At 33.2% G+C, this 27,567-nt stretch overlaps 4 protein-coding genes and 1 long non-coding RNA gene across 5 annotated transcripts; 2 read left to right on the top strand and 3 right to left on the bottom strand.

Moving 5' to 3' along the window:
• Positions 1-201: 201 nt before the first annotated feature.
• On the bottom strand, positions 202-750 carry LOC130994470 (uncharacterized). Its single transcript, XM_057919513.1, has 2 exons — positions 401-750; positions 202-349 (listed from the first exon to the last, which is right to left on the bottom strand). The coding sequence occupies exons 1-2, from the start codon at positions 748-750 to the stop codon at positions 202-204; spliced, it is 498 nt and encodes a 165-aa protein (XP_057775496.1).
• Positions 751-7,398: 6,648 nt separating this feature from the next.
• Positions 7,399-8,345, top strand: LOC130995060 (uncharacterized). Its single transcript, XR_009092034.1, has 2 exons — positions 7,399-7,539; positions 7,893-8,345. It is a non-coding gene; the product is annotated as an uncharacterized LOC130995060 (long non-coding RNA).
• Positions 8,346-9,510: 1,165 nt separating this feature from the next.
• On the bottom strand, positions 9,511-10,080 carry LOC130994469 (leucine-rich repeat extensin-like protein 3). Its single transcript, XM_057919512.1, has one exon. The coding sequence runs from the start codon at positions 10,078-10,080 to the stop codon at positions 9,511-9,513; it is 570 nt and encodes a 189-aa protein (XP_057775495.1).
• A 6,797-nt stretch (positions 10,081-16,877) lies between these two features.
• Positions 16,878-19,113, top strand: LOC130995059 (protein ALP1-like). Its single transcript, XM_057920209.1, has one exon. It carries the CDS (start codon positions 17,310-17,312, stop codon positions 18,876-18,878), a length of 1,569 nt encoding a protein of 522 aa, XP_057776192.1. The 5' UTR covers positions 16,878-17,309; the 3' UTR covers positions 18,879-19,113.
• Positions 19,114-22,283: 3,170 nt separating this feature from the next.
• On the bottom strand, positions 22,284-25,755 carry LOC130995057 (RNA-binding protein 2-like). Its single transcript, XM_057920207.1, has 6 exons — positions 25,600-25,755; positions 24,135-24,292; positions 23,745-24,048; positions 23,464-23,525; positions 22,909-22,990; positions 22,284-22,753 (listed from the first exon to the last, which is right to left on the bottom strand). Exons 1-6 carry the CDS (start codon positions 25,658-25,660, stop codon positions 22,638-22,640), a joined length of 783 nt encoding a protein of 260 aa, XP_057776190.1. The 5' UTR covers positions 25,661-25,755; the 3' UTR covers positions 22,284-22,637.
• Between the last annotated feature and the right edge of the window lie 1,812 nt (positions 25,756-27,567).

The raw sequence follows: 27,567 nt of genomic DNA, 5'->3' as shown, positions 1-27,567 counted from the left end.
AATCAAGCTATAAATTAAGTAAATGACCATATATATATATATATATATATATATATATATATATATATTTGATCAGGAAAAGAAGTTTAAATAACCCAACCACTGGTACCAGAAGTACCGAAAGTCAACCAACAAAAACACAAAACTTCAAAAAAAAAAAAAAAAACAGACTATCTGCAATCAAGATCTGAAATCTGCGCTCTAGCTCTCAGCGTTGATGAACCAAGATCTGAAATCTGGGGCCGCATTCGTCAAATTAAAAGCCTCATTCCATCCCCAAAGTCTAGATTTGATCTCTGTCACAATTCTATCTTTGTTCCACACTCCTTGATTAAACTTCCCTTCGTTCCTTCATTTCCACACACACCAAATGATACAAATCCAAATTCCAGAGTAAAACTTTTCCTCCTCTTTATCCTCGATGCTTCTAAAAGCAAGAAAATGATCTTTAGCCTTGTGGTGAAGAACCGCCTTCTTACCGAGCCAATTGAGAACATCGTTCCAAATATCAACAGAATTTTGGCAAGTAAAGAACAGGTGTTCTGTGGTTTCCAAATGCGTCTTACATAAAACACAAACTGCTTCCGAGCTTGAGACGTTCACCTGTCGGCGCTGGAGATTATCACAAGTTGCCATCCTCCCTTTGAGTACTCTCCATGCAGTAGTTTTTGCCTTCTGCGTCGCAGGTGTTTTCCAGATCATAGTGAATTCCAGTTTCTCGCTGTAACTGTGATTTGCGGTTGCTGTCATACTCAAAGTAGTATAAGCCAATTTGACGGAGAACATGCCGTTTGGAGATGCATTCCACTTCCATCCATCACTTTTTTTCATATATAGGGAAGGACTAAAATAAAAACACTTCTTAAAATATAAACAATTTCCAGCCCTTAGATCACCAAGATCTACGGTTAATTCGTAACCATGTTGGATGAATTCGTGGTCCTGAGTTCGAATCCCAAAGGTAACAAAAATTTATTTTTTACAATTCGTAACCCTATTGGATGAAATCATACGTGTTCTACATAAAATTCATATATTGAAAAACATTTTTTTTAAATAAGTGTTTTCACGGTAGCCCTTCCATATATATATATAACTTCCATAAAACAAATAAAAATACAACCCACACACATCAATAAGACCCAAAAAAGTTATCTTTAATTTATTTTTATCATGTTTCCCTAATTCAAACACGCCTATGGAAAATTCATCTTAACATAATAAATATATCTTTATCACAAGTGGGTAGAGTTTGTACATTGCACTATCTTATAAGAATCATCATTTTCAATATTCTTGTTATAACTAATGGATAGGTGTTTGATAGAAACACCAAATCTCAATAGAAATGTCAAACACGTATATACTCAAAAAGTGGATAATGTTAGCCCATAATAGTGTATGGATGTAAATTAAATCTTACTTTGTCGAATATTTTAAAACCACACATTCTAGAAAATTAAAAAGAACTCTTTTGGATTTGCTTTGATAGGCAAAACCAACAAATAGTTCCATCTAATATTAGGGCTTGATATATTGAGCTTGAATCATGATGAAAACAGAAAATAAAAAGAACATACTAAAAAATGGAACTATTCACTTTTGACTTATTTTACACTTTAATCGGTATAAAAACAAAGACAAATAATAGAATAATATATTTTTCTTCTTTTTATTATGGGAGGATAATATATACAATAATAATTAGAAATGATGAATTAATTCATACTAGGGCTTTTATTGATCTTTCTCGAAAGGGTCGACAAATTCTAAATTAACAAATTGTCACGCCCACATAAACATTGAATGAGTTGACCAAAGTGTCAGAGCAGATAATTCCAAAAAAAGAAATAAATAAAAATAACAGAAACAGCATTACTTTACCTTATATCAATTGGCTAGTAAATGATTTAGAATTACTAAATGCATCGGTAGGTGTACTTCAATTTATGACCGCTCAAGACAACACCTAACTACTTTTTTCCCAATTTTCATCATTTTATTTTTTCTTGTTTTCGTTTGTGATTTACAAACCTTCAAAATATGACATTGTTTTTCTTTGAAATAATAATAATGATAATTGTGTGTGCATAGCTCCGATATATTGGTCCAGGATAATTAATATTTATATTAAATATTTCAGATTCGAGTTTATTGTATGGGTAATAATAATAATAATAATAATTGTGTGTACATAGCCCCGTATGTTGGTCCAGTCCAACAAGAATAATTAATATTTATGTTAAATGTTCAAGATTCGAGTTAATAATAATAATAATAATAATAATAATAATAATAATAATAATAATAATAATAAACAATTGATTGGATAAATATATATATCACTATTTTGAGCGCTTGGTGCTTATATTTGTAAATAGAAAAATATAAAGTTCAACTAGACGGATAATAATTATTTTTCATCTACTTGATATTGCATTTATTCGATTTAAGTCAAATAAAAAGAATACACGATACACATCAAACAACTAGCACAAATGAACGTACGAAAAAATTTAAGCAAAAGAAAGATGTGACAAACATTATCACTTTTAGTATTAATTATATGAATCCAGATTATAAATTAAATTAATAGACATTAGTAGTGATTCATAACCTTATTCAAGTTTAATTAGTTGAAAACACAATGTATTTCATAGATTTTGGTAGTTAAATCGCGAACTATTTTGAATTTGTAATTTTAACGCGATTTTTGAAGAGTGGCGGATTAAATCACCATTTTTTAAAAAAATTTGCAATTCTGTCTTTCCAATTTTTTTTCTATCATCGGATTGTTGAGTTGGAGTTTACGTATATTAGTTCTCCACGTAATATTCATATTACGATGACGTTTACAATAAAATTGCTGAATATTTAAAATTATGACGCAGATACATGATACAATTTCTTTATAATTTGAAAAAAAAAATTAATTGAAATTATACGAAACAATGTTTTTAGGCCTCACAAAAATGACGTTGTTCTTACTAATCCACGTAAGCTTCAATTCAACATCTTGGCGATCGGAAAAAAAAATGAAGGGATAAAATTGTAATTACAATTTCCAAATACTTCGTGTTTTTTTTTTATTAAAAAACCCCTTGATTTTAATTATCTTACTTACACGTTTTGGAGGAAAATTCAAGCAATAAAGACCTTAATTCAAATTCCATCATTCCTGCATATGCACCATTCAAATATAAACTATAAATACACCTAATAGAATTGGATATGTACTCTCAAAGTTAAACATTACAAATTTTACTTTCTATAAAATTATTACTCTCTCTCTCTCTCTCTCAATTTTATTGAATGATTCAATTTTACACAAGATTAAAAAAAATGGAAAAAAAATATACAAGTATATTTTTAATATGGAAATATTTATTATTTGACAATTTATTAATGCTAAAAAATTAATTAAAAAGTTAAATAAGGTATATAGTAAATGAGTTAAAATACATCACTTTTTTACAAAAATTAATCTATATATTAATTTACAATATTAAAAAGAAAAATAAATTTATACAATTGAGAGTAAGGAAGTACTCTCATCGTCCACAAAAAAAATAGTTCTAGTCTCCTAAAAAAGGACAACGTAAGTTTTAATAAAAATAGTTGAGTGTTATAAGTGAAGAATGGATCCCACTTAATAATAAGAATTAATTGTATTGTAAGTGAAAAAGGGGTCTAGGATGAGAAAAATAAACATAAATTAATTTTTATGAATGTTTTAAAATGACAAAAAAATGATTATTTTATATGGAGGTAAAAAATACTCTCTCCGTCCCTGAAAATTGTGATCTTTTCTTATTTGGAAATGACCCATAAACTTTCTTTCTCATTATTTATAAAAAGATGTGGAACCCAATTTCCATTCAAACATAACTATCATATTTGTTCTTATAATCTCTTTCTCATTATTTATAAAAAGATGTGGAACCCAATTTCCATTCAAACATAATTATCATATTTGTTCTTAAAATCTGTATCATCTTCATTGAATCATGATTTTTGAGGACGAAGTAGGGTCACAATTTTTAGGGAGGAAGGGGAGCATGATATATGATTAATATTGACATTATCAAGATTGAAGAAGATAAGACACTCATTTATAGCGCATGTATAAGGGAAAAATTGTTTATTTTCTGAGCATGGCATTCTAAGAGCATCCATAATGGTGGTGTCTTAGAGGGGTGTCTTAGGAGTGAGCCCCACCTAAGACACACCCCTCTCCAATGCATTGTGTCTTAGGTGGGTGTTTAGATCCTCATTTCCACAAAATTCATATTTCTACACTTTTTTTTTTTATAAATTGGGCGCGTCCTGCGGACGCGCCATCTCCTCTCCTCTCTCGCCTCGTGTTGTAGCCTCGACCCCGCCTCGCATCTGGGCGCCCCTCCAGCGCGCGGCCGCCTCCTTCGCCCCGGGTCGACACCGCCCTCGACCCCGCCGCTGTGGATGCTCTAAAGATTGAAGAAGAATTTTTGACTTGGAAGATTGAAGAAGATAAAACACGCAGAATGCGTGTATAAGTGTGTGTATTTGTATTGGGAGTTGCAAATTAAAATAATAAGAGTGTCAGCAACCAGCCCATAAAAAGATAAACCCACACATTTATTCCCACCGTTAAAAAAAAAAGTTGGGAAATTTTTCCATTCCTATATAAAAGGGACAATCCCACTATCATTTCTCCACACATCAAAATCAAAAGCACTCTTCCTTTTCTAATGGAACAGTTCCCACCACATCATATCTTCTACTGTTTCTCTTTTTAATTTTGAGGGTTTCCAGATTTAGGGTTCTTCTCCTTTTCTGTCTTCTTCACAAAACACACACACAAACACACACATATGATTGAGATTTCTTCATATCCCATGTGTTGGAAGTGATTCAAATTGGATTAATTATAAGGGTAAGGGAGGTGACAGAAGAGAGTGAGCACACATGGTGTTTTCTTGCATGAATCTTTCTACATGCTTGAAGCTATGTGTGCTCACCCTCTCTCTGTCACCCCACCACTTCTCTCTATCTCTCTCTCTCACACACACACACACTCACACAAAATGCAATCTTGTTTTTGTGCAGTTTTGATGGTGAATGGTGATGATATGTTTTTATCTGTTTGCATCTTTTTTGCTAAATTGAGGGCAGATTCAAAGAGTTAGGGTTTCTTGAGGTGTTGCAGAATTTTAGATCTAGAGAGTTTTTTCTATGTAGGTGCTAATTGATCTATAATTCTCTTAATTATGCTAATTTTCTTGATAATTATCACATTTGTGTTTGTGTTTTTCTAGAAATCAAAGGTCCACTCAGACATAAATATGTTAGTCACAATCTTACATCAAATTCAAACATCGTGTTGTTTTTGCAATTTTTCTTGCAGCAGACTAAGGTTGACATTATTAGTTTCTATAATAAGTGGTCTAGTGGGGAGTTATTATTGTGTTTTTGAAAATGGAGGATATTATATTTATTTACTATATATTTTTTGTTTGAGGGATTATGGAGGCTTATTATTTTTCATGCAAGTTTTAAGTGAGATTTAATTTGGTCTAGTTTATAACTCAGTTTCTTTTGACTATTTTTTACATTATTTTTTGCCTTTGTATATTATCACAATTCACAAACATCCTTTGCTCCACTGTCAGTGTAGAAGATGTTGACATGATATAGTATACTGCTTTGCCTCTCTCTCTCTCTCTCTCTCTCATTTCTAAGTTTGTGATAATTTGTGGTGTGTGGTGAATGGAGATGTAGTGCTTTTATGTGAGGAATTTCTTCTATTACAGATCTAAAAGTGATCAATATATGTGGATATGTAATTGTTATTACATGTGTATTTCAAGCTATAACACTGCAAGATCAGTAATTCTACTTAGCTTGATCAGGTCATTTAAGTCTATTTATGCACTCACACACACACACACATCATTTATACCTTTCATTTGCAGATTTTGTTGTGTGTGTAAATAAAGAAAACAGTTTTTTATTTGATATATATGTTTGTTGTTTTAAGGGGTGTTTATTGTTAGGATGTGTTCTCTTTGTTGTATGGATATAAAAGTTATTTTCCCTCATTTTTCTATAATAAAGAATTTCACCATTTCTTTTACTTTTTTTTTTCCACTATAAGGAGGGATAATATTATCACACAAATATCTCGTGATAATATTGTTTCTTCTTGAAGTGAAAAGGAGGAAGAAGAAATGTTGAAATTCATTTTGTAGAAAGTGAGGATAGAAAGATGGATTTAAAGGGTGAAAAAATTTGTATCTGTCATTTTTCATGATAAATTTGCAATCAAAGAGCACGCACCCTTATGGATTATTCTACATAGGTTAAAATAGTAAGGTTAATCCCTTGTTTAGATGGTGTTTGGCTAAGTTTATTATAAGCTCTCAGAGCTTATAAAAGTTTATAAGATGTAGCTTCTTAAGAGCTTATAAGTTGTCAAAATGTTTGGTTATATTGAGCTTATAAGCTAGAGAGAGAATTTTTAGTTGGTGCGAGAGAATTGAAGAAAAATGAAATTAGAATGATATATGATAAAAATAAAAAATTATGCTTGAATTATTTTTGTAAAATGAGTGTTGTTTATAAAAAATGAGAAAATAAGTTGGGGTAGAGGAACTTATTTTTTTGAGAGCTTAATTTTACAGCTTATAAGCTTTTTAGGAGCTTATTTTGCCAAACACTTTGAAGGAGCTTATAAGTTGTTTTAAAGAGCTTATAAGCTCAGCCAAACACGGATTGAAATTTTGGAATATATCTCATGGATCACCTTGATAATCTCTATCATTTGAATTAGTTTTGCATGATGCATATCCAATTGAAAAGGGAAATTGGAGTATAAAATTATTTAGTTACGTATCTTATCATTCATGCAAAGTAAATTTAACCTCATATAGCCATGTTCCTGAATAGTGCTTTGCTTTCTTTGCTCTCTTTAACTAATTGCAACTATAAAATCTGCTGCCTGCAGCTATCTGCTTTTACTTGGATTCCTCAAAATTTTACCTTTCTTTGTAGATGATGGTATTGTGGTTTCTTGGTAAGCCATCATCAAAGTACTTTATATATTGTGACTGTTACATATGAGATTCATAGTGTGTGTGTGTGTGTGTGATGAGTAACTTGATTGAGGTTGATTGACACAGACAGACATTATATATGTTTGCATAAGTTGAAGGAAAGCTAACAATGAAGATGTTTAACAAGATCAGTAAAGATAAAGCACACATTTTTCACTGTTAAAAAAGGTAGTGCCAAAACACTTCCTATTCATCTCTGCTAGTCCCAATCCCTTCATTGTATAATCTAATTTCTCCGTTAACCCGTCTCAGATCTAATGCTGCATGATTGCCTCAACTGCAGACGAGGGCGAGATTCACTTAAGAGAGCTGTTTATATGCATAAAGATTGCAGTTAGCCAACGTGAAGAGGCGGCAAACATGAGGATGTCGATGGCTTCTCCTTTCTCTGGAGACCGGAGTAGCAGTTGCACGATGACGAATAGCTACCTGCACAGATGAACAGGTCGAATTTCGTTTAGAACTCAGCTCATTTGTTTCTTGATGAATTGCTTGCAACAAATATGTGTTGTCTCTCAGTTGAGACTCTTAAATATACACACTGCATAGCATATACAAACTTTACAGCCATAAACAAAAGTGAAGATTTCTGGGCATATAATTAGTGCAGCAGTTTTCATCTTGATTCGTATCATACTATCAACTACTCCTCTGTTCCAGACCATCAAATACGCGAATCTGCTACGTCGTCTCCACCATGAACTCAAGAGAAATTAATGATATAGAAATGCAGGGCCTATCTTCTTTGTCTGAAAATGATGCTTCAGTCTAATTTATGCTTCATTTCTGTGGATGCAGCCATTGATCAAGAAAACTCGACAAAGAGCCTTCTTCGCTTATCTTAAGGATGAAATCACGAGCGAGGCTGTCTGAAGCATCATCGTTTTCTTCAAATATGGCTTGGTATCAGTTAACAACACCATGAAAACTCTGCATACTGTTTTCCCAGTTTATCAAATATTCAAAGAGAAACCTCTGGTCTAAATCATCACAAATGTAGGGTTCACAAACAAGCCTTCAAATGTGCAGAAAATATTCAAGATTCATTGCAATTCATCTTAATCTTCAACCTCATAGAAACAATGGGGGTTCAGATGTAGGAATCACCATTCGCAGTGTTGTTCCATTTAGTTATTAGCAATAAATTTATTGTTACTTTTTCTCCCCTTCTCTTTTTTACAACAATTGATTAGCAGTCATGAGTTTTCTTGTTTGTGGAAATGATGAAAGTCTAGTAGTTTTCACCTCCAATAACTATTGCTTTTCACAGCATATCCAAATGAATCTTCAAATCACAATTACAATTCATTGTTCCTTTCATTCTATTTCCGAAAATTGAAATGTCTTTTATCTGTATTGAACAATAGATTCAGATCAAAACTAATCAGAAACTCATATCAAAATGAGGGATCAAAGTAAAATACCGGAAACCTCCTCTTCGCTCTCGAGCAATGCGTCCGCCGCCGCGATGAAAGCGCGGGAAATTTCTAACGGCATCTCGAATTCCGACGGCTGAGAGGCGCAATCGAGCAATCCGAGTGCGTCAGAGACGCCGATGCAGAGTGAAGAGGAGTTCGGTGACATAAAGGCAGCTGGTCGGCGGGAGAAGATCTCACGCCGCCGTCCTCCGCCGTATGGATTCCGGCAAACCCATTGCCGCCGCTTTTGAGAGGTCGGAGTTTAAAAAAATTTCGTGTGAGGTGGGTTTTTTGGTAAAGTAAAACTTTATCTGGGGTCAAATTGATAATTTTTCGGATTATAAGGGATAGTGGCTAGTGTTGAGATTTTGGCCATTTAAGTTTGTGATATTGCATTTCTGCCACGGTCATACAATTAAAATAATACTATTCTGGAAATGAAATAAAAATAAAATAATTAATATTGTTAAAATATTATACTCCAACTTAATTGTGTACTTTAGTGCATTTTTTTGGGTAAATTGTGTTGCTGCTTTTTCAAATTGAATTATGTCTAGCGCATTTTATGTAGAAATGGTCGTATTAATGTATTATATTGGTATATATATAAATTATGAATTGGTATGTATAAAAATAATTATAGTCTTTCTTGATTATTAACGAATGAGAAATAAATTAATACAAAAAATAAAAATAATTATAGTCTTTCTTGATTATTAACGAATTTATATTGTTAGAAGCATGAATATGATCTGAGCATTTCTTCAAAAAAAAAAAAACATACCCATAGTTTTGTGTAGTGTACTAACTAATTACATAGAATCAATGCACAACATTCATTTGCTCAAAAAATTAAAATGCACCACATTCATACAATCTATTTTGCTAGAAGCATGAATATTAATTTAGAATAAATTTTTTCAACAAAACATATGCCCCTCCTAATATTTTTTTTTATAGTATACAAATTAATTACATATAGTCAATGCACCTAACATTCATACAAAATTTGTGAAAAATACAAAGATGATCACAAAAATAAAACTCCCATGAAAATATGGAATATTAATTCCACAAGCAGCATTAGCAGCGTAAAAATAATAGTAAGGGTAAGAGAAGTTGCGCCCCGGCGCCGTGTTGCCGCCCGGATTGTACGCGTAAACTTGCGGCGGCGGCGGCGTAGGGGTGGCGCCGCCTCCCAATGAAGTGTACGACGGCGGAGGCGGCTTCGAACGAGGAGGCGGCGGCGGCGACGACAACGGCGCCGGAGAAGTGAAGTAGTAGTATGGCTGCGGCGGCGGCGAGTAGCGGTGCGCCGGTGGAGATTCCGGCGGCAGCGGCAGCAACGGCGGAAGTTTAGGACTCGGCGGTGTAAGTTTTGGACTTGGCGGCGGCAACGACGGCGACGACGGCGGCGATGGCGGCGGAGAGCATATGACGGGGCATGTTTCGCAATCACTAATGCATAGTAGATTTGGAGATGGGAGGTTTGTTTGGGAGTGTGATTTGGAGATTGATAGAGAGATGATGATGATGAACAGAGAGAGTGTGTTGTAGTTTCTTGCCATGAATGCTAGGGTTCTTGGATGTTTCTTCATTTGATTTCATGGAATTTTTTTTGGAAGTATGAATATATAGAAAGCATTTTTGGGTTAGGAATTAAATAATGTTGTGTAATGGGACATTAGCAATAGTGTAATGGACACAAATCCAGTTATTCTTGTGCCTTTTAGTAAAGTGTGTGATTTTATTTTTAATGAGTGGCTTTCGAGCCATTAGTATTGGGAGTATCAAATTTCGAAGAATAGATAGTAAGGACACAACTTAGGTGCTTAAAAACTAGGTTAATATTATAAGTGCATGCTTCCTCGGTACCGCAAAACTTGAACAATATTTTTCGACACATATTTTAAAAAGTCAGTATTTTAGTACTTCTATGTGTTAAGTGTGGTAGGTAAAACAATAAAAAGGTGAATAAAGAAAAAAAAATTACCATATAAAGAAAGTGCTCAAGATTCGCGGGAACAACCGAAAAAAGAATACTGCTCAAACTTCGCGGGATGGAAGGAACATTTTGTACATTTTATAAACCTGAATAACTAAATAATTTGAGGTTATTTATGCGTTTGATGTATCAGATTATTGATTCAGAGGGTCGATGATAAAATTAAGGTTCTCACTTATTTCACTAATCTTTTTTAAAAAATAATATGACTCCTGAGATAAATTAATTTAATGATACAATAACTATTCAATGTTCCTCATTGTATTACTAGTCTTACTTTCATTAATCAGTTAATTTCCAAACATGGATAGCAAATAACTGAATAAGTGTTAAGTGTAGTACTCCCTCCGTCCCGCTTCAAATGTCTCCTTTCTTTTGAGCACGGAGATTAAGAAATGTGTATAAAGTAGATAAAGTGGATTAGTGAAAATTATTTAAATATTAGTATAGAGAGAGAGAGTGTATTGCCAAAAAATGAAATGAGACATTTGAAGTGGGACAACCTAAAATAGAAAATGAGACATTTGAAGAGGGAGAGAGGGAGTATTTGTTTATTAATACCAAATCCAGTTTGAGATCAATTTATAAAATGCCTATATTCATTGGCCTGTGTTGTACTCAAATATATGCAATATATTTGAGTATTTTCCACTAATCTAAATCTAGATAATTTTGCTTTAAAACTTAAAAAAGAATAAATAATTATCAAAATTCAAATAATTATCAAATAATTCAAATAATCAAAATTATTTTCCACTAACCTATATTTTTTGGAAAATTATTAACCATGTAGGAATTTCACACAATTTGAAACCAAAATTCATCAAAATTCAAATAATTATTTATCGTGGCCCGCTCTCTGCAAAAGCAGGTATGTAAAAGTCCACTCAAGAAACAAAATCATCAGACAAATTTCTTGCTTTTTTGACTTAAGTCGGTATTATTGTAAATGGTCTAAGTTGAATGATGAAATATTGATTTTTTATTTCATGGCTATAAATTCTGGATATTTGGATTGATACTTGATAAATTGCAATTATACGTTCATGCAATTCATCGAATTTTGATGGACATTTATTTAATATTATTATTTATAAATAAAAGAATTGGGTTAATTGCTTATTAGTGTGTAATCTGTTAAATTTGACTGATATATGTTATAATTTATAAACAAAATATTAGTTTAATTGATTGAAAATGATTAAACTTTCAAAAAATTGACAAATTTTAACTATAAACTGGTTTTCCTAAATAAATTCGATCCAGTTATACCTTTAAAAATGTAAAAATCCATGTTTGTCATCTATTATATGTAAGTTTTTGTCGAGACACAAATATTTCGTATAGAATGTTATCATTTTTTTATAGAGATGTTTTAATTATATTTTAGCAAAAAAAAAATAACTTCTATCTGCAGCTTTCGATTGTGCTTTTCTCTGCATACAATCCACCTTAGTGGGAACCAAAAATGTGCAAAGATTGTTGTACACTTGATCCTTTTCTTGCTTTTGGATATTGTACCTTTCTTCAAAAGAGGATTTTGGAACTTTTCTATTTTATTTTCTAATCCCAAGTAAAGAATTTCGTCATCCACATCTAGTATTTTTCATCGATAAATAACGTATAATAATCCAAAATAAAGCCCTAAATGGTGGATTTATCCATCGTGAGGATTCTATACACATTTCATCCGTTCCTTCAAAATGTATATTATTTTTATCGACACGAATTTTAATAAATATTACGTGAGTGTATAATGAGATGGAGAAATAAGAACTAATTTTTGATAGGTAATAGTGAAAATAAGTTGAGATAATAGAGAGGGGCCCACTTTTTAATGTATTATGAGGGTAGTATATTGTAAATACATTGAGATAGTAGAGAGAAAAAAATAAAGAGTTTGTAGCATGATACTGCCTAAAAGTGAAAGATGTACACTTACATTTTTGTAAACATACCAAAATAGTAAAAAGTGCACATTTGTACATCGTAAGGGAGGAAGAGAGTGCAGTTTAACATAAAACGAAAAATCGTATTTGAAACAATCTTGCTCGCTCTCGACTTAAAAAGGAATTATATATGTGAATTATAGCGAGATATAAATGGTGAAGTGAAATATTTTTATTTTTAATACACGGACTTTGGTATGTAAATACTTAAAAAATAGATCGAACTTTAATTCTTGATGAATTTTTTTAACTTGTACTTATCTCTTTTATTCAATTTTTAGTTCGTGTAAAAAATTTCGGCTAATTGTGACTGACCATCCAATTGTAATATGTATATTTAGACATCTAGTCATTTAAACTTTGATCGTCTGATTGAATTCTGACTATACTTCTGATCCGATATTTGACCGAATATTTTAACTCTAACTATAGGCTGAAAAAACAAACAAATATAGACTATATTAATAATAGTTGTAAATCCAAATTAAAATGTCACCATCGAATTAAATTTCGAACTATCTTTTAAGAATGACCATGTTAAAAATGTAACAACATCATGTCATGTCATGTCGTGTTGAAGTATCTCCAATGACTGCTTGCTTCTTGATTTTAGTTGTAGTATAATTCTTAGTAAATTCTATATGAATAATGATTAAAAACATGTGTGGGAATTGGAAATATGATATATATGAACAATACAAAATTTGATGATTTTCTAAGTTATGGCAAATATTGCAATCAAAGAAGCTTTATAAAATAACCCAAATCAATTTTTTTTTTTTGATGAAATTACATTATAAATAATACAAACCATACACACACCCCACCTAGTGGTTATTGTGGCCGAGAGTATTCGAACCTGTGACCCAAATCAAATTTTCGTATCACCTAAACCAGACATAAGCATATAGTTTGCTTTAATTTTTTGGGTTCTATATATCCGGCTTGAGCCCATCTGACCACTTTATATTTGGGCTGGGCTTGTTGAATTTTCTTGGGCCTATAAATGTATAGTCGAATCCATCTCATTTCATGGTCCGACCGGATTATTTGTGGGTCGTGCTATATTTGACAGCTCTATTTAATATACAAATTATTGATAATATTTTTTAATCAGTCGATATTTCTCCTCACTATCTATAATATATTAAAAATACAATTTTTGATTTGAAATTATTTTCAAATTGAGTGACAATTTTGTAATTATAATAAAATTGAAGGTTTATTTGTAATTTATATTTTTATTTTTTTTATTTTATTTCTTTCTAAAATTGTGAAATTGGACTAATCATAAAATATTTAATAAGTATATCAAATTAAAGATCATGATAAAAGCTTTAATTAGATATAAATGAGAAAAATATTGTCCTGAGTCCCTAAATAAATGCCTAAATTCACTAGAAAATCAAGCTAAAATTTCCAAAATTCTAGCTCTAGAAATCCATTAAATTAAGTTGTAACCAATGTAAAATTAAGTTTGATTACAATAATATTTATTCTCATAAATCTTTCTTTAATTCAGCCTTGCTAGAACAGAGGCTGCAGCTTGACAATTTAAATTTAAAAGAAGAATAAATACTCGTAAAATAGAGGTTTCAGATATTAAACTCAAATCTTAGTATTTATTTTATATTGCATTTTACATCTTTGCTATTATACATATATTAATATTATGGAAACAAAATTACGACCTAAATAGATATAGTACGTGACATTTTTTTTAGAGAATTAGAAGTGAATTTTTATTTATTTATTTATTTTTGAAATTAGAAATAGAAGTGACTTTAATTTGCCATATGTCATTATTCAACTTTGAAATTTTGCCAAAATTTGGTTTATCTGTTGTTGCGTGATTCACGTTAAAACCGAAAAATTCAAGGTTTTCGACTATGAATTAAAAGCAGACTAAACTTTATCTTGATTCAATAATATTCAATCAAACATCAAACATTAAGGGGAAATTGACAATTTTATTTCCTTTTTCTTTTTAAAAGGGTGCATGCATGCGTTACTTTCGGTGATATACTGATATCCTTATTCCCTTTTATGAATATTCATTTTGTCATCGCAATATGAGGTTAAATAATTTAATTATAATTGAATTATAGAAGTACGAAAATTTGAAAATTTAATCACATAAGGATCTGAATTGAGGAACCTATTACAAATATCTAAATATCTGAAAATTACAAAAAATTAATTATAAAATTTTACATTTTTTTTTTGTAAGTTCGTTTGACTGGATTAATTTATAATTCCTCCGCATGTATGTGGTTGTTATTAAATCCGCAAAAATAATATTCCTAGGTGATTAATGTTATTTTAAAGATGTACACAATAGAAAATGAAACAAATGAAAAATAATGATTTACTCAAAATATAATAAAAAATGAAATAAAGAAGTTATATATATATTGTTAGGTTGACTCACGAAAAAAAAATTGAAAACACACTATGGTAGAGAATAGAGATGTACATCTATATACTTCACCTAGTAGACTTGGTCTACAATTTAAAAATATATTTTAGAAATAAAAGAAAATAATAAACAAAAAAGTTTACACATGTCTCGAGTGATTCTAGATTTCTAGTGATGATGTTGGACCTAACTTTTTCTTTGGTTTTTTTATACACAAGAAATGCTAGAATTTTTCTTTTCATCAAAATGAGATTTTATAACTAAAGAAAAAATAAAAAAATATTACAAAATGAACCCTTAAAAGCACAAGAACACAAAAAGGCCAAGCCTTGTTAAAACCCTCTTAAGTATAAGAAAGAAAAAATATGCATGTCAAAGAAACCAACGTAGAGCTAAACCCAATACTAGCGGTTTCCGAGTTTCAGACAAACCATCACCCATAAAATTAAGAGCTAGCTGTTTTTTATACATAGAAATGCTAGAAAAAAATATAATGTAAAGTGTACAATTAAAATTTGTACACCCAAACCATATTGCTAGTTGATAATTCGGTGTTTTGGTTTTGTGATTTCCCTCGTTGGTTGAGGGATATTGTTGATTCTGATATTTCTTAATATATGAGAAGGTTTATGTTGTCAAAAAAAAAAAATTGTACAATATGTGATAGCTTCATCATATTTCAATGATGTAATCAAGCAAAGTTACAATTTTAAGATGTGTTAATTAATTAGACAAATTCAACAATCTTCAATAATAAAAAAAAAATACAAAAAACAAAAACCTCGTGTGCAAATCGAGCCACCTGATTTTGTCGTAGGCCTTCCCACTTTCTTTTTATTCGTATTATTTAATTTAATGCTGATTTCACCATTTAAAGAAAAAGATAGATAAATTAGTTTCTTCAAATATTAATACATGTGTGTTTACTCTTTTTTTAATAGATGCATAATACACCTAGTAAGACTTAATCCACAAGTAAAATTTATTAAACGAAAAAAGAAAGAAAATAAACAACCGTCTTAACTCTTATGACTTTAGACTCTTTAGTCCTAATGTGGGGCTTTTATTTTCTTCTTTACTTTTTCTGCAAATTTATCATTTAAAAAAATGAAAAGTGGACCATAAATATTAGCACATTCTAATCACAATTTCCACCACATTTTCCATATGTAACTAAGCAAATTTAAAAGACCAAACTTATACTCCAAAAACAGATAGAACCCAATTCAATAGCCACCTACATCAGTACTTGCATAGACATAATATTGATAATCAATAACAAAACACAAATAGATTCTATAGATAGATATTCATTTTATAAAGGTTTATTAACGTTAAAAACTTAAAACATACTAACTTTAATTGATTTTTAATTTAGTACACTAATTTTAAATTTGGTATAAAAATATACTAAACTTAACAATTATTGTAATTTTTTGTTATCGTGATAGAGATTTTCATTCAAAATAAAGCCAGCATAACATAAACCGTGTGAATTGGATTCGACGTAACATTATTCCAACCGCAAACAACGTCGTTTAATATGAAAATTTATGGTATATTGAACTACACTAACTTTAGAACTGGTATAAAAGCATACTGTAAATTTAATAATTGTTGTAATTTTTATCATAATAAAGATTTTCATTCAAAATAAAATCGATATGGCACAAATCACATGAATTGAATTTGACTTAATTTTGCTCTAACCAAAAGAACGTCATTTTAGTTATGAAAATTTATTCCGTTGAATTCCAATATTAATTTTAATTTTTGCAAAAAGTTGAGAAGATCTTGGGTTCAATCTCACTTGTGGGCTGATAGTTTTCTCACTTTTTTTTATTTTTGTGTAGGTAGTGATTCCGTCTGCATACAATTATTTTTCCACATCCATTAGATATCTCTGGCAGAAAAATTAATCTTTGTGAAAGTGACAATCGTGATAAAACCAGCCAAAATTAATTAATGTAATTTAACACCAATAACCTTTTATAAAATCAAACCAAGAAATATCTCAATCGTGGTCTAAAAAACAAAAACAAAAACAAAAACAAAAACAAATATCTCAATTATCTCCACAAAGTGTTTTTTTTAAAACAAAAATAAATAAAACAAAAAGAGGCCGTTATAAAGAAAGACAAAAGAAAAAAATAATGAATCAGAGACGCGTAGGCACATTTCTCAACTCTCTGCACCGTCTTTGACCAAATCTCTCTCTCTCTCTCTCTCTCTCTTCTTTCTCTCTCATCGCCGCCTCGCAACTTCCTCAATCCCGAAGCTGCGTTCACACCAATCGCGCAACTTTTCCTCTGCGCATTTAAGCCGACCCCAGTTTTCCAAAAGCCGCAATTTTCATTAGTGTTGACATTCTCCGCCGCGTTCACATTTCCGGTTCACGCATTTCGTCGAGCACATGGCACGCGCATGTATATGAAGCTTCCTTCCGCCAACCAACATCCCGATTGCTCTTCTTTCCGCCTAGCCTTGGACCTCTTCCCGCGCTCTCAGTTTCAGATGAACGAAGGCAAGCAGCAGAATCAGCAGCAGCAGCGGAAGCGGAGGAGGAAAGAGACTTCAGCCGACGCCGCCGGAAATCTCGATGCGGTTGATGAGAAGCAAGTGAAAGTCAAAGGCCTCAACGAGATCATCACCTCCTTAACTCTGCTGCAGGATCAGGAAAAGGACGATCTCGAAGATGTGGAGAAATCGAATCAGGAAGAGATAATTAGGTATGAGGAGATTCATAGAGAGAGAAAGCGAGAGATGTTGGATTACTCCGCCAAATCGGAGGATCTCCACCGCGCCGATGAGCGCGCCGACGGCGCGCGCCGCCGCAAATCCAAGGCGAATTCCTTCTCCGCCGCCGCAATTGCGGTCGCCTCCGCCGACGACGTCGAGGAAGGCGAGAAATCCGTCGCTGCGGCGCAGCCGCAGCGGCGCCTCTGGGTGAGGAACCGGTCCAAGGATTGGTGGGAGCAATGCAACAGTCCTGAATTCCCCGATGAGGAATTCAAAAAGGCGTTTAGGATGGGGAAGGAAACATTCGATTTCATATGCAATGAGCTGAGCTCCGTCGTGTCGAAGGAGAACACGATGCTGCGGGACGCCGTCCCCGTCCGGCAGCGCGTCGCCGTGTGCGTGTGGCGGCTCGCCACCGGCGAGCCGCTCCGCCTCGTCTCGAAGAAATTCGGATTAGGGATTTCGACTTGCCACAAGCTAGTCCTCGAGGTCTGCTCCGCAATTCGGAACGTGTTGATGCCTAAATTCCTCCGGTGGCCGGACGACGAGGGGCTGAGCAAGCTCAAGGCCGAATTCGAGGCGGTCTCCGGCATCCCAAACGTCGTCGGATCAATGTACACCACCCACATTCCGATCATCGCCCCCAAAAACAGCGTGGCGGCCTACTTCAACCGCAGGCACACGGAGAGGAACCAGAAGACCTCCTACTCCATCACGGTGCAGGGCGTGGTCGATCCGCGGGGCGTCTTCACCGACGTCTGCATCGGCTACCCCGGCTCAATGCCGGACGATCAGGTGCTGGAGAAGTCGACGCTCTACCAGCGCGCCAACGCCGGGTTCTACAACGTGTGGATCGTCGGGGGCTCGGGCTACCCTTTGATGGATTGGGTGCTGGTGCCCTACACGCACCAGCACCTGACGTGGACGCAGCACGCCTTCAACGAGAAGATCGCGGAGGTGCAGCGCTGCGCCAAGGAGGCGTTCGCGAGGCTCAAGACGCGGTGGGGGTGCCTGCAGAAGCGGACGGAGGTGAAGCTGCAGGACCTGCCCGTGGTGCTCGGGGCTTGCTGCGTGCTGCACAACATATGCGAGATGAGGGAGGAGGGATTGGAGGAGTTGGCCAAGTTTGAGATCTTCGACGATGAGATGGTGCCGGAGATAGGGCTGAGGTCGGCCGGGGCGATGAAGGCGAGGGACGCCATCGCGCATAACCTGCTGCACCACAACCACGCCGGCACCTCCTTCCTCTCTTGATTCGTGAAGGTGATGTGATGATGGTTGTTTATACAATTTGTGTTGCTTTGGGAAAACTTTGTTTATACATGTGTTGCAAGGGTTGCAAGGGTGCTTTTGCTTTCCTCCCTTGTGCAGAAATTGGTGGTTTATTTGGATTCGTAGAATTGAGTCATATACACAGAGAAGAGAAGAGACTAATGTAGTTCAGGAATGATTCTTTCATTGCATTGCTATACACTGCAAAGATTTGATATTTTTAGTTTGTGTAGATGTATGTGTAGGATCTAAATGAAGATTAATTATGTTACCTATATAATTTTGTACATAGTTTTAAAGGTTAATTATAGTTTGTGTCTTCAACTTTAGTGTTTGTCCAAATATGTCTCAAAATCTTGTTTTCGCTTCAAAATCCCTCAAAATTTAGGTCCCGCCTTATAGAATTCAAACTTTTGTTTTCACTTTAAAAATCCATATGTTATACTGTATAGAATCCAACGATGGAATAATGAGTCGTATAGTGAGAATATGCAGTATTTAATACTCCCTCCGTCCCACGAGTCTTGACACGTTTTCCTTTTTGGGCCGTCCCACGAATCTTGACACGTTTTCTTTTTTGGCAATAATTATTACCTTCTCTCTCCTACTTTATCACCTTTATTATATTCTTTCTCCTACTTTATCACCTTTATTACCTTCTCTCTCCTACTTTATCAATTTTATACTTTATTAATTACACACTTAAAACACTAATCTACAACTCCTTAATTCCCGTGCCGAACCCAAACGTGTCAAGACTCGCGGGACGGAGGGAGTATAAAATTGCAGAAAAAATCTTGAACCTCGAGAAACCAGCTAAGAATCCGGTAAGGAGCTCAATATTCAGTCGTCAAATTTTGTATGGCGCAATATAAATCATATTCTCTCTTTCACGAAAATTGTACTGTTACTATTATTTTTATCCGTTCACAAAAATTGTAGTTTTTCCTTTTTTGAAAACTGCCACTTATATTTTAAACATCATTGCACTTAATAAAAACTAGTAATTCTTTAATACATCAATTTTGTGGGCTTTTTTTGTCACATTATACATATCTCTAAACTATTTATTAAAATTTGTACCTTCCAAACCACATTAAAGTTTTTGTGGATGGAGGAAGTATGTTTAAAAGTTGAAAGTTTTTGAAGTGAAAACATGTAAAATTATACTTCATCCGTTCACAAAAAAATTGCCACAATTTTCTTTAAAAATTACCACTTCTATTTATTCATTTCGTCCCGGTTATCTTTGAGACCTTTATTTTGGCACGAGAATTAAGAAAGCACAAGTATTTTGTGTTTAGAGAAAAAAGTGAAAAGATGAATAGAAAATAAAACTTTTGTCAAATAAGGAAATGTCTCAAAATAGATGAGACGCCCAAAATAAAAATTGTCTCAAGATAGGTGGGACGAAGGGAGTATAATAGTAGGGCTAACACAGCTCCATTTATAATTAGTACTCGTTTGGTTCAAGTAGAGTAATGAAAAGGGAATGGAATCAAATAAAGGAGTGAAATGATAACAATAACAATTACTTTTATTGAGTGTTTGGTTTAACAATGAAAAAGAATCAGTAGTAAGAAATTCATTTTCTTCTGTTTCCCCTCTATTTTGAGGGGTAACAAATTAGATGATTGGGTTACCTTCAAGTAAGGGTAAATGTTAACTCATTACCCAAACCAAACAATAAGTAATGAATTCAATTAATTGAATCACTTTCCAACCTCTAAAAATACTCAATCAAATGTGGACTTTAAGTAGAACCTTTAGCCCGGTAACTACTCCACTCACATTTTATAAAAATTCATGACGTGACGTTCATAATGTGACAAATTTTTCGGAGGGAATAATATTTTTTCAAAAATGCTAAAAGTTAAAGATACATGTCATGATTAGTCCTAATTCCTGTTGACATCATTTTTTTGAGAATTCCTGTTGACATCATTAAAGTGGCATATCCAATGTAGGCTTGGATTTTATCTCAAGGGTGCTTTTGCTTTGCCCTTGTCCATAATTAGTGGTTTATTTGGCTTGTAGAATTTGAGTCATACATATATACACACACATAAAGGAGACTAATGTAGTTCGGGAATGTTTCTTTGTTTGCATTGATGTACACTTTTAGTTAGTGGTTGTAGATGTTTGTGTAGGATATACTATATGAAGATTATGGCTACATATATCATTTTGTGCATAAGTTTTTATTGACATCACTGAAGTGTCAATTCATATAACAACAGTAGACATGCACATACATGCACACAATTAAATATGTTATTGTTACCCAATTCTAGTCATGTATGCTATCTATTTTTGCTTCATCTCTGCCTTATAGGCTAATATAAAATACTCCATTTGTCCATGAAAAAGAATTTCACTTATTCTCTTAAAAAAAAAAATTATTTTACTTTTTGAGCTATCATATCGTACCTTCTTTCTTATATTTAACTATAAATTATATTTTTGTTTCATTTTTTAACTAATAATGTATCCTTATTGTACTTTTTTGTACTAACATTACTCCTACAAATTCTACTTAGGGTGCGTTCTCTTTGGTTGTAAATGTATCATGGGAAAAAGAAGGATAAACAAAATTTCACCCTTTAAATCATTTCTTTCTTTTTCCTCATTTCCTACAAAATAGAATTTAACTCTTACATATTCCTCACTTTCACTACAAAAGAGAGATAATATTATCACACCAAAAATGGAGAGATAATATTATCCCTTCTTTCTAGTGAAAATGAGGAATAAGTAAGGGTCAAATTCTATTTTGTAGGAAATGTGGGAAAAGAAAGGAAAAATTTTAATGGTGAAATTTGACTTATCCCTAATTTTTCCATGATAAATTTACAACCAAAGAGAACGCACTCTAACATTTTACTAATAACAACCTTATTAAAACTTATATTCGACATGATAATGAGACTTTTTTTCCATGGAGTGAGGGAGTATGTGGTATGTGTAGTGCTATTAACAAGCTATTTTGAGAGGTTGTGCAATCAAAATTGGATATTTTGAAAAAATGAAAATTGAGGGTTATTAAAATGTTAAATCTTTTTGAAAAGACATTTTTTTAAAAACATGGGTCACAAACTCATCACTAAAGTGCCAAGTCGGTGTCGTTTTATATACATAAATTTGTGTTCACACAAAGTGGCATCGCAAAATTTATTAAAAGCTGTCGATTGGATGTTGATAGCATGTGATATTTGCTAGTTGTATTTCAGGTTAAAATTTAGGGTAGATTTGTTGTTTTCGGATAATCCCAATTCTTTGGTCCCTACAGAAAAAGGTTGAAACAAAGTTGGCTCTGCGCACATGTCACATTAATGACAAAGAAAGTCTAAAAGGGCAAACAAAAAGTATGAAATCACTTTCACACCATAAAAATCCATTCTTTGAGATGAATTCTTGAAATGCAAGAGCAAAAGCTACAAGAAGCATCCAAGTTTCTTGGCAAAATAATTAATAATCTCTCCAATTGTGATACATATATATATATATATATATTTATCCAAATACTGTTGGTGATCATAGGCAGATAGAACTTTCTTGATGCAACAACGCATAAAGAGGAATAGATGGTTATATAATTTATCATTTTCTAGATCAGCCAACCCATGATGCATTTGGAACAGAGAAGTGGTGGATTCACAATGGCTTCTTAATCAAAACACGACGGAAGAGATCCTACAGTACTTACCCTATTTGTCGTCGGATGGGGCTTTGCCTTGATTGTCACCGTGGAACTCCGGCTCGGGGGTCATCTCGATCGGTTGGTAGGTGGAAAGGAAAATGAGCAAAGTGAATCCTCAGAAGAGGGGCTTCTGGTTTCTTGTCATCGAACTTGTAACCTGCGTTTTTAGAGGCTTGATCGTAATGGGACATTATATATGAACGTGAGATCAAAAACCTATTTTGTGTTGGTAGGCTGCAACAGGTAAATTATCCAAAAAGGTGGGATGTGTTGGTGGTGAAAACTGAAAAGAGGGAGAGATGAAGATGAAACCTTGTAGGGCTTCCATAGCAGTAACAGCACACTTTGCATCGGTGAACTCGACGAAACACAGCACCATGGCCTTGTCTCCCCGCTGCACACAGAAAGTTTTGGTTCAGGTGAGAAGAGAAATTAATATTGATGCATCCCAAAATGTAGCACCGGAAGAAGATAACGAATTCGACAAGAACTTAGCTCATGATAGCCACTGACTAGTATCAATAACACTCCCATCGTAACTGTCAAGTACAAATTTTTCCACTAAACCTTGCCACAAGCAGAACATTTTTACACAATGATTTCTCGATCAGGATAGTGCAAGAATGTATGCAAGTACCATACAGAATATTAGCATCTCATTTTACATATTTTATTCAAAATTCAGTATTGCATACCACCATTCACTTATTGTAAGCTGTGCTTGGTGCAGAGGGTGATTCGAATACAAATTATGATGTTGTCAGTTTAAATAACAGGCACACTACATGATGCATATTATCAGGTGTAGCATAAAAATGACTGATCCAGGAAAAGTATTGATTTAATTTAAGAAAAAGTTGTACTTACACGTCTGGGCTCCTTATGAACCAGTCTAATTTCCCTGAATCCAATAAACGGCCGAAAAAGATCTAAGTGCAAGTCAAGGAATAAAATTCAGAATGTAACAGTTATAAAGCCGAGAAGATGACATGGATCCCCTACGGGTTCTTTATCTCTTACTTCTTATGTCTGCATGTACAACTCCATAATCCTGGCAAAAAATGCCTAAGTAGCATTCTGAATCTCGGGAGGGGGGGGGAGGGGGGGAAGCCACTCTAAGAAAGACAAGCGAAAACTATCAAGGATACGTCCTATTTCTCTTCTTGTACAGTCAGTTGGAAGCCCGTCAATAAACAGAATGTTTGATTCTGCTGCAGGAACAGTATTGCCATCAGTCCTTGTTATGGAACTGGGCTTGTCATAACCAACATCAGGATTTACAGCGTTGATCCCTGAAGCAACATCTCTCTGGCGAACTGACACATTAGGATCCTCATAAGAAGATGGGTAGCCTCTGTAGCTAGCTCCAGCAACCAATCCAGTGATATCCGGTTCAGCACGGACACTAGGAATGTCATCTATGCCATATGCCCCAGAGCGGGATGATATGATCTAAATCCAAAACCAAAAAAGAAAAGGTACCATTTGTTCAACAATTGGATCGATATGTGCACAGATGTATAAGAGATGAAACTCACATCTTTATGTAAAAAATCTGAGGAAGCAGTCCGTGGATCAACGGAGCTATACGTATTATAATTGGCGAGAGTTGATGTTTCAGACGACAAGTAACCTGGAAAAGTTGCCTGAGGTTCAGACGACAAGTAGCCTGGAAAAGTTGCCTGAGGTACGTGTCCTGTTGCAGCAGACTATATAACTATGAGACCTCAAGATATAACTAAACCACATAAGGAAAGAAATATTGAGAGCAGAGGAACTTTATGAGGTCCGCTATTTACAAAGTTCAAGTACATATTACAAATTCCAAGTGTGGTAACTTCTGCAATGAAACCGGCTATGGTAGATAATATATAAGTCAAGGATTATTGTTGCTACCAGGGCTTCCATTCTCTAAATCACCTATATGCGAAGTCATGTGATCCAAAAGTTGAGGGCACTTATAAGAAATTTATACTTTCAAATAAGTAAATTCTTCATAATTATATGACTCCTTTCGAACCAATTCCCCCTGGTCTGTGTACTTTGCTCTAAAAGATATGCAAGCTCTTCATTCACATTTCATCTTTCAAAGGTTAAATTAAATTGTTCTTGAATATTTTTCACAAATATTCTTCTACTCCACACCTTTAATATTTTCTCTTCTTAAAGATGTTCAAATAGATATTGCACTTTGGATCGGAACAAGATAGCAAGAAATCGTGAGAAACAACGAGGAAAAATATTCAACAAGGAGAACTTGTGATTAGCATTTATACTGAAGCTGGAACAAATGAATGTAAAAAGATGCGCTTCAACCATGAAGAGCTGTGCAAGGTCTTTTGAATCTCAGTGGACAGAATCGGTGACAAATTTGAAGAAACTGGTCAATGCAGTTCAAAGTTATCGACTAACATAATTTTAAGTAAGCACGAATTTCTTGGTTGTGCTCTCCCAAAAGTACAAAGGCGCAATGCAGCCAAAAGCCTACTCTCTAACGTCCCTCTGCAATCAATCCACTCTAAAATCTTTTGTTTTGAACTTAACATACACCTCACTATTATCAAATTCTTATCTGAAAAGTGAAAATGTACATGAATTCGTCCTAAACCATGTTCATATCTCCAATCCACTCTAAAATCATTTATTTAAACTTAACTAAGCAGTAACACCTCACTATTATCACCACATGAATTCGTCGTAATCCATATTTATTTCCCCTTCCCCCAATTCACTCAACAAACACCACAGGTCCACAGCAACCCAGACTTCCACGGCAGGTACCAATAATCAAACTATCTTCAACGCTACATAATGACTCATAATGATAATGAGCTCGAATAATCCAATATCTGGACAAATTAAAAGCCCTTTAACAGCATAGAGTTACGGAAATTCATGTGCAAATGTTCGTATATACAGTAGCTGCAGTTGAGCAAATCACCGAATTCAAAGTTAAGGTATGCTGTAAATTTCAGAAATTGCAACAAAGGCAAGGGTGCATACCTATCTCCGATGATGACGGACGACCTCCGGCGCCGGGATATCGCCAGTAAGGATCCCCCATTTTAAGGAAAAGAATTGTGATGAATTTTGTTTCAAAATAGGGTTTTATGTTTTATCTTTGGTTAGAGAAAATTAATGAAGTTTTCGATTTAATATTCAAGCGGAATATTAAATTTTACTCTATTTGTCCCCAATATTTATTCATAAAATACCAAGTTTTAAATAAAAGTTACTATTAACAAAGTTGTTAAGACTATTAATAGTGAAAAATTTTATATAAATAATATTCTCTTCGTTCAATAAAAATGTGTACTTTTTATCATTTTCGTACAATTCACAAGAATGTATATTTTCCTTCTTCCACAGTTCCACTATAACATTAAGCCCTTTTTTTTCCATTAATACTTCCTCCTATTCATAATATACATCGTTCTAAGTTATAAGTTATAACACATATATTAATAATTTAATTTTTTATCAGTATTAACTTTAATAATATGCTATTCCAATTAGTCTTTTCACTGTACTACGTCTTTATTGCTCGTTCAGTGGTAATGAAATCAAATAAAATAGTAATAAAATGATAACAATAACTATTATTTTTATTAACCTTAAAAAATTATCACTTTTATTAAGTGTTTGGTTTAACAATGAAAATGAATCGTAATTTAAAGGCAGCGCCACAGTAGACTCGAACTCAAGACCTTTGACTTCAAGCATTAATCTCTTACCGTTTAACCAATACACGCTATTGTTGGCTATGTTAATTCTCAGCAAGGTACTCAAAGTTAATAAATTACTCTAATTAATAAGGTTAACTTTGAAAGTGTATTCCAAAGCGTCAAATAATTTACAAAAAATAAATGACACAAAACGACTTAAATAATGAATAGGAGGGAATAACACATTCATTTAACATTTATTAAAACTCATGTCACCAATAATTATGCACACTTTTATAAAATGGAGAAAGTATATATATATATATATATATATATATATATATATAGGAAGAGGTTCTAATAAAAACCTCTCTTAAAATGAGAACTAGAAACTTAATCTTGACCTTTTAAATATTAGATCTAATGGTTAGGATTTAGTCAACAAAAGAAACTGTGCATCTATTATATTTTACTGTGCACTTAAAAAATATGCAATTTATGCAATTGAAACCAACAATGCAAAATACTCAAGCAAATCGAAATTGTGCATCTATGCAATTGAAACTGTGCATCTATACAATCGAAATTGTGCATCTGTAGTTTAATCCCAGTCCTCTATTTTATTTAAATCAATGGCTTTAAATTGGTTCCTAGTTTTCATCTTAAGAGAGGTTTTTATATTAACCCTACCCTATATATATATATATATATATATATATATATATATATATATATGGGATGGCTAAAATAAAAACACTTCTTAAAATATAAAATATAAACAATTTTCAGCCCTTAGATCATCAAGATCTACGGTTGATTCGTAACCTTGTTGGATGAATTCGTGGTCCTGGGTTCGAATCTCAAAGGTAGCAAAAATTTATTTTTCACAATTCGTAACCATGTTGGATGAATTCGTAACCCTATTGGATAAAATTCGTACATTAAAAAACGTTTATATTTATATTTTAAGAAGTGTTTTCACTATAGCTCATATATATATATATATATATTTAAACGAGTTTTAAACGTCAAAAAATTTCCTATCCTCTCAATTTTCCCATCAAATGTTTTATTTTTTCTATTTAATTATTTCCAAAAAATTGTTACTTTCAATTCATGAAAATATTCAATATAAATATTAAATTAAATATTAAGAAAATATCCTTAATTTAATATAAATATTAAATTAATTTTTATTCTTTCTCATTTTTATCTTTATTGAACTTTATTTTATTTTATTCTTCATTTGTTGGTTAAAAAAAGGGGTTAATTGTAGTTTATGGCCCGAACTTTGGAGTCATTTGTA

Source organism: Salvia miltiorrhiza, chromosome 7 (assembly GCF_028751815.1).
Source record: "Salvia miltiorrhiza cultivar Shanhuang (shh) chromosome 7, IMPLAD_Smil_shh, whole genome shotgun sequence".
NCBI classification, from domain to species: domain Eukaryota; kingdom Viridiplantae; phylum Streptophyta; class Magnoliopsida; order Lamiales; family Lamiaceae; genus Salvia; species Salvia miltiorrhiza.
The sequence above is the reverse complement of the archived record's forward strand: the minus strand, read 5'-3'. Positions and strand labels throughout refer to the sequence as shown.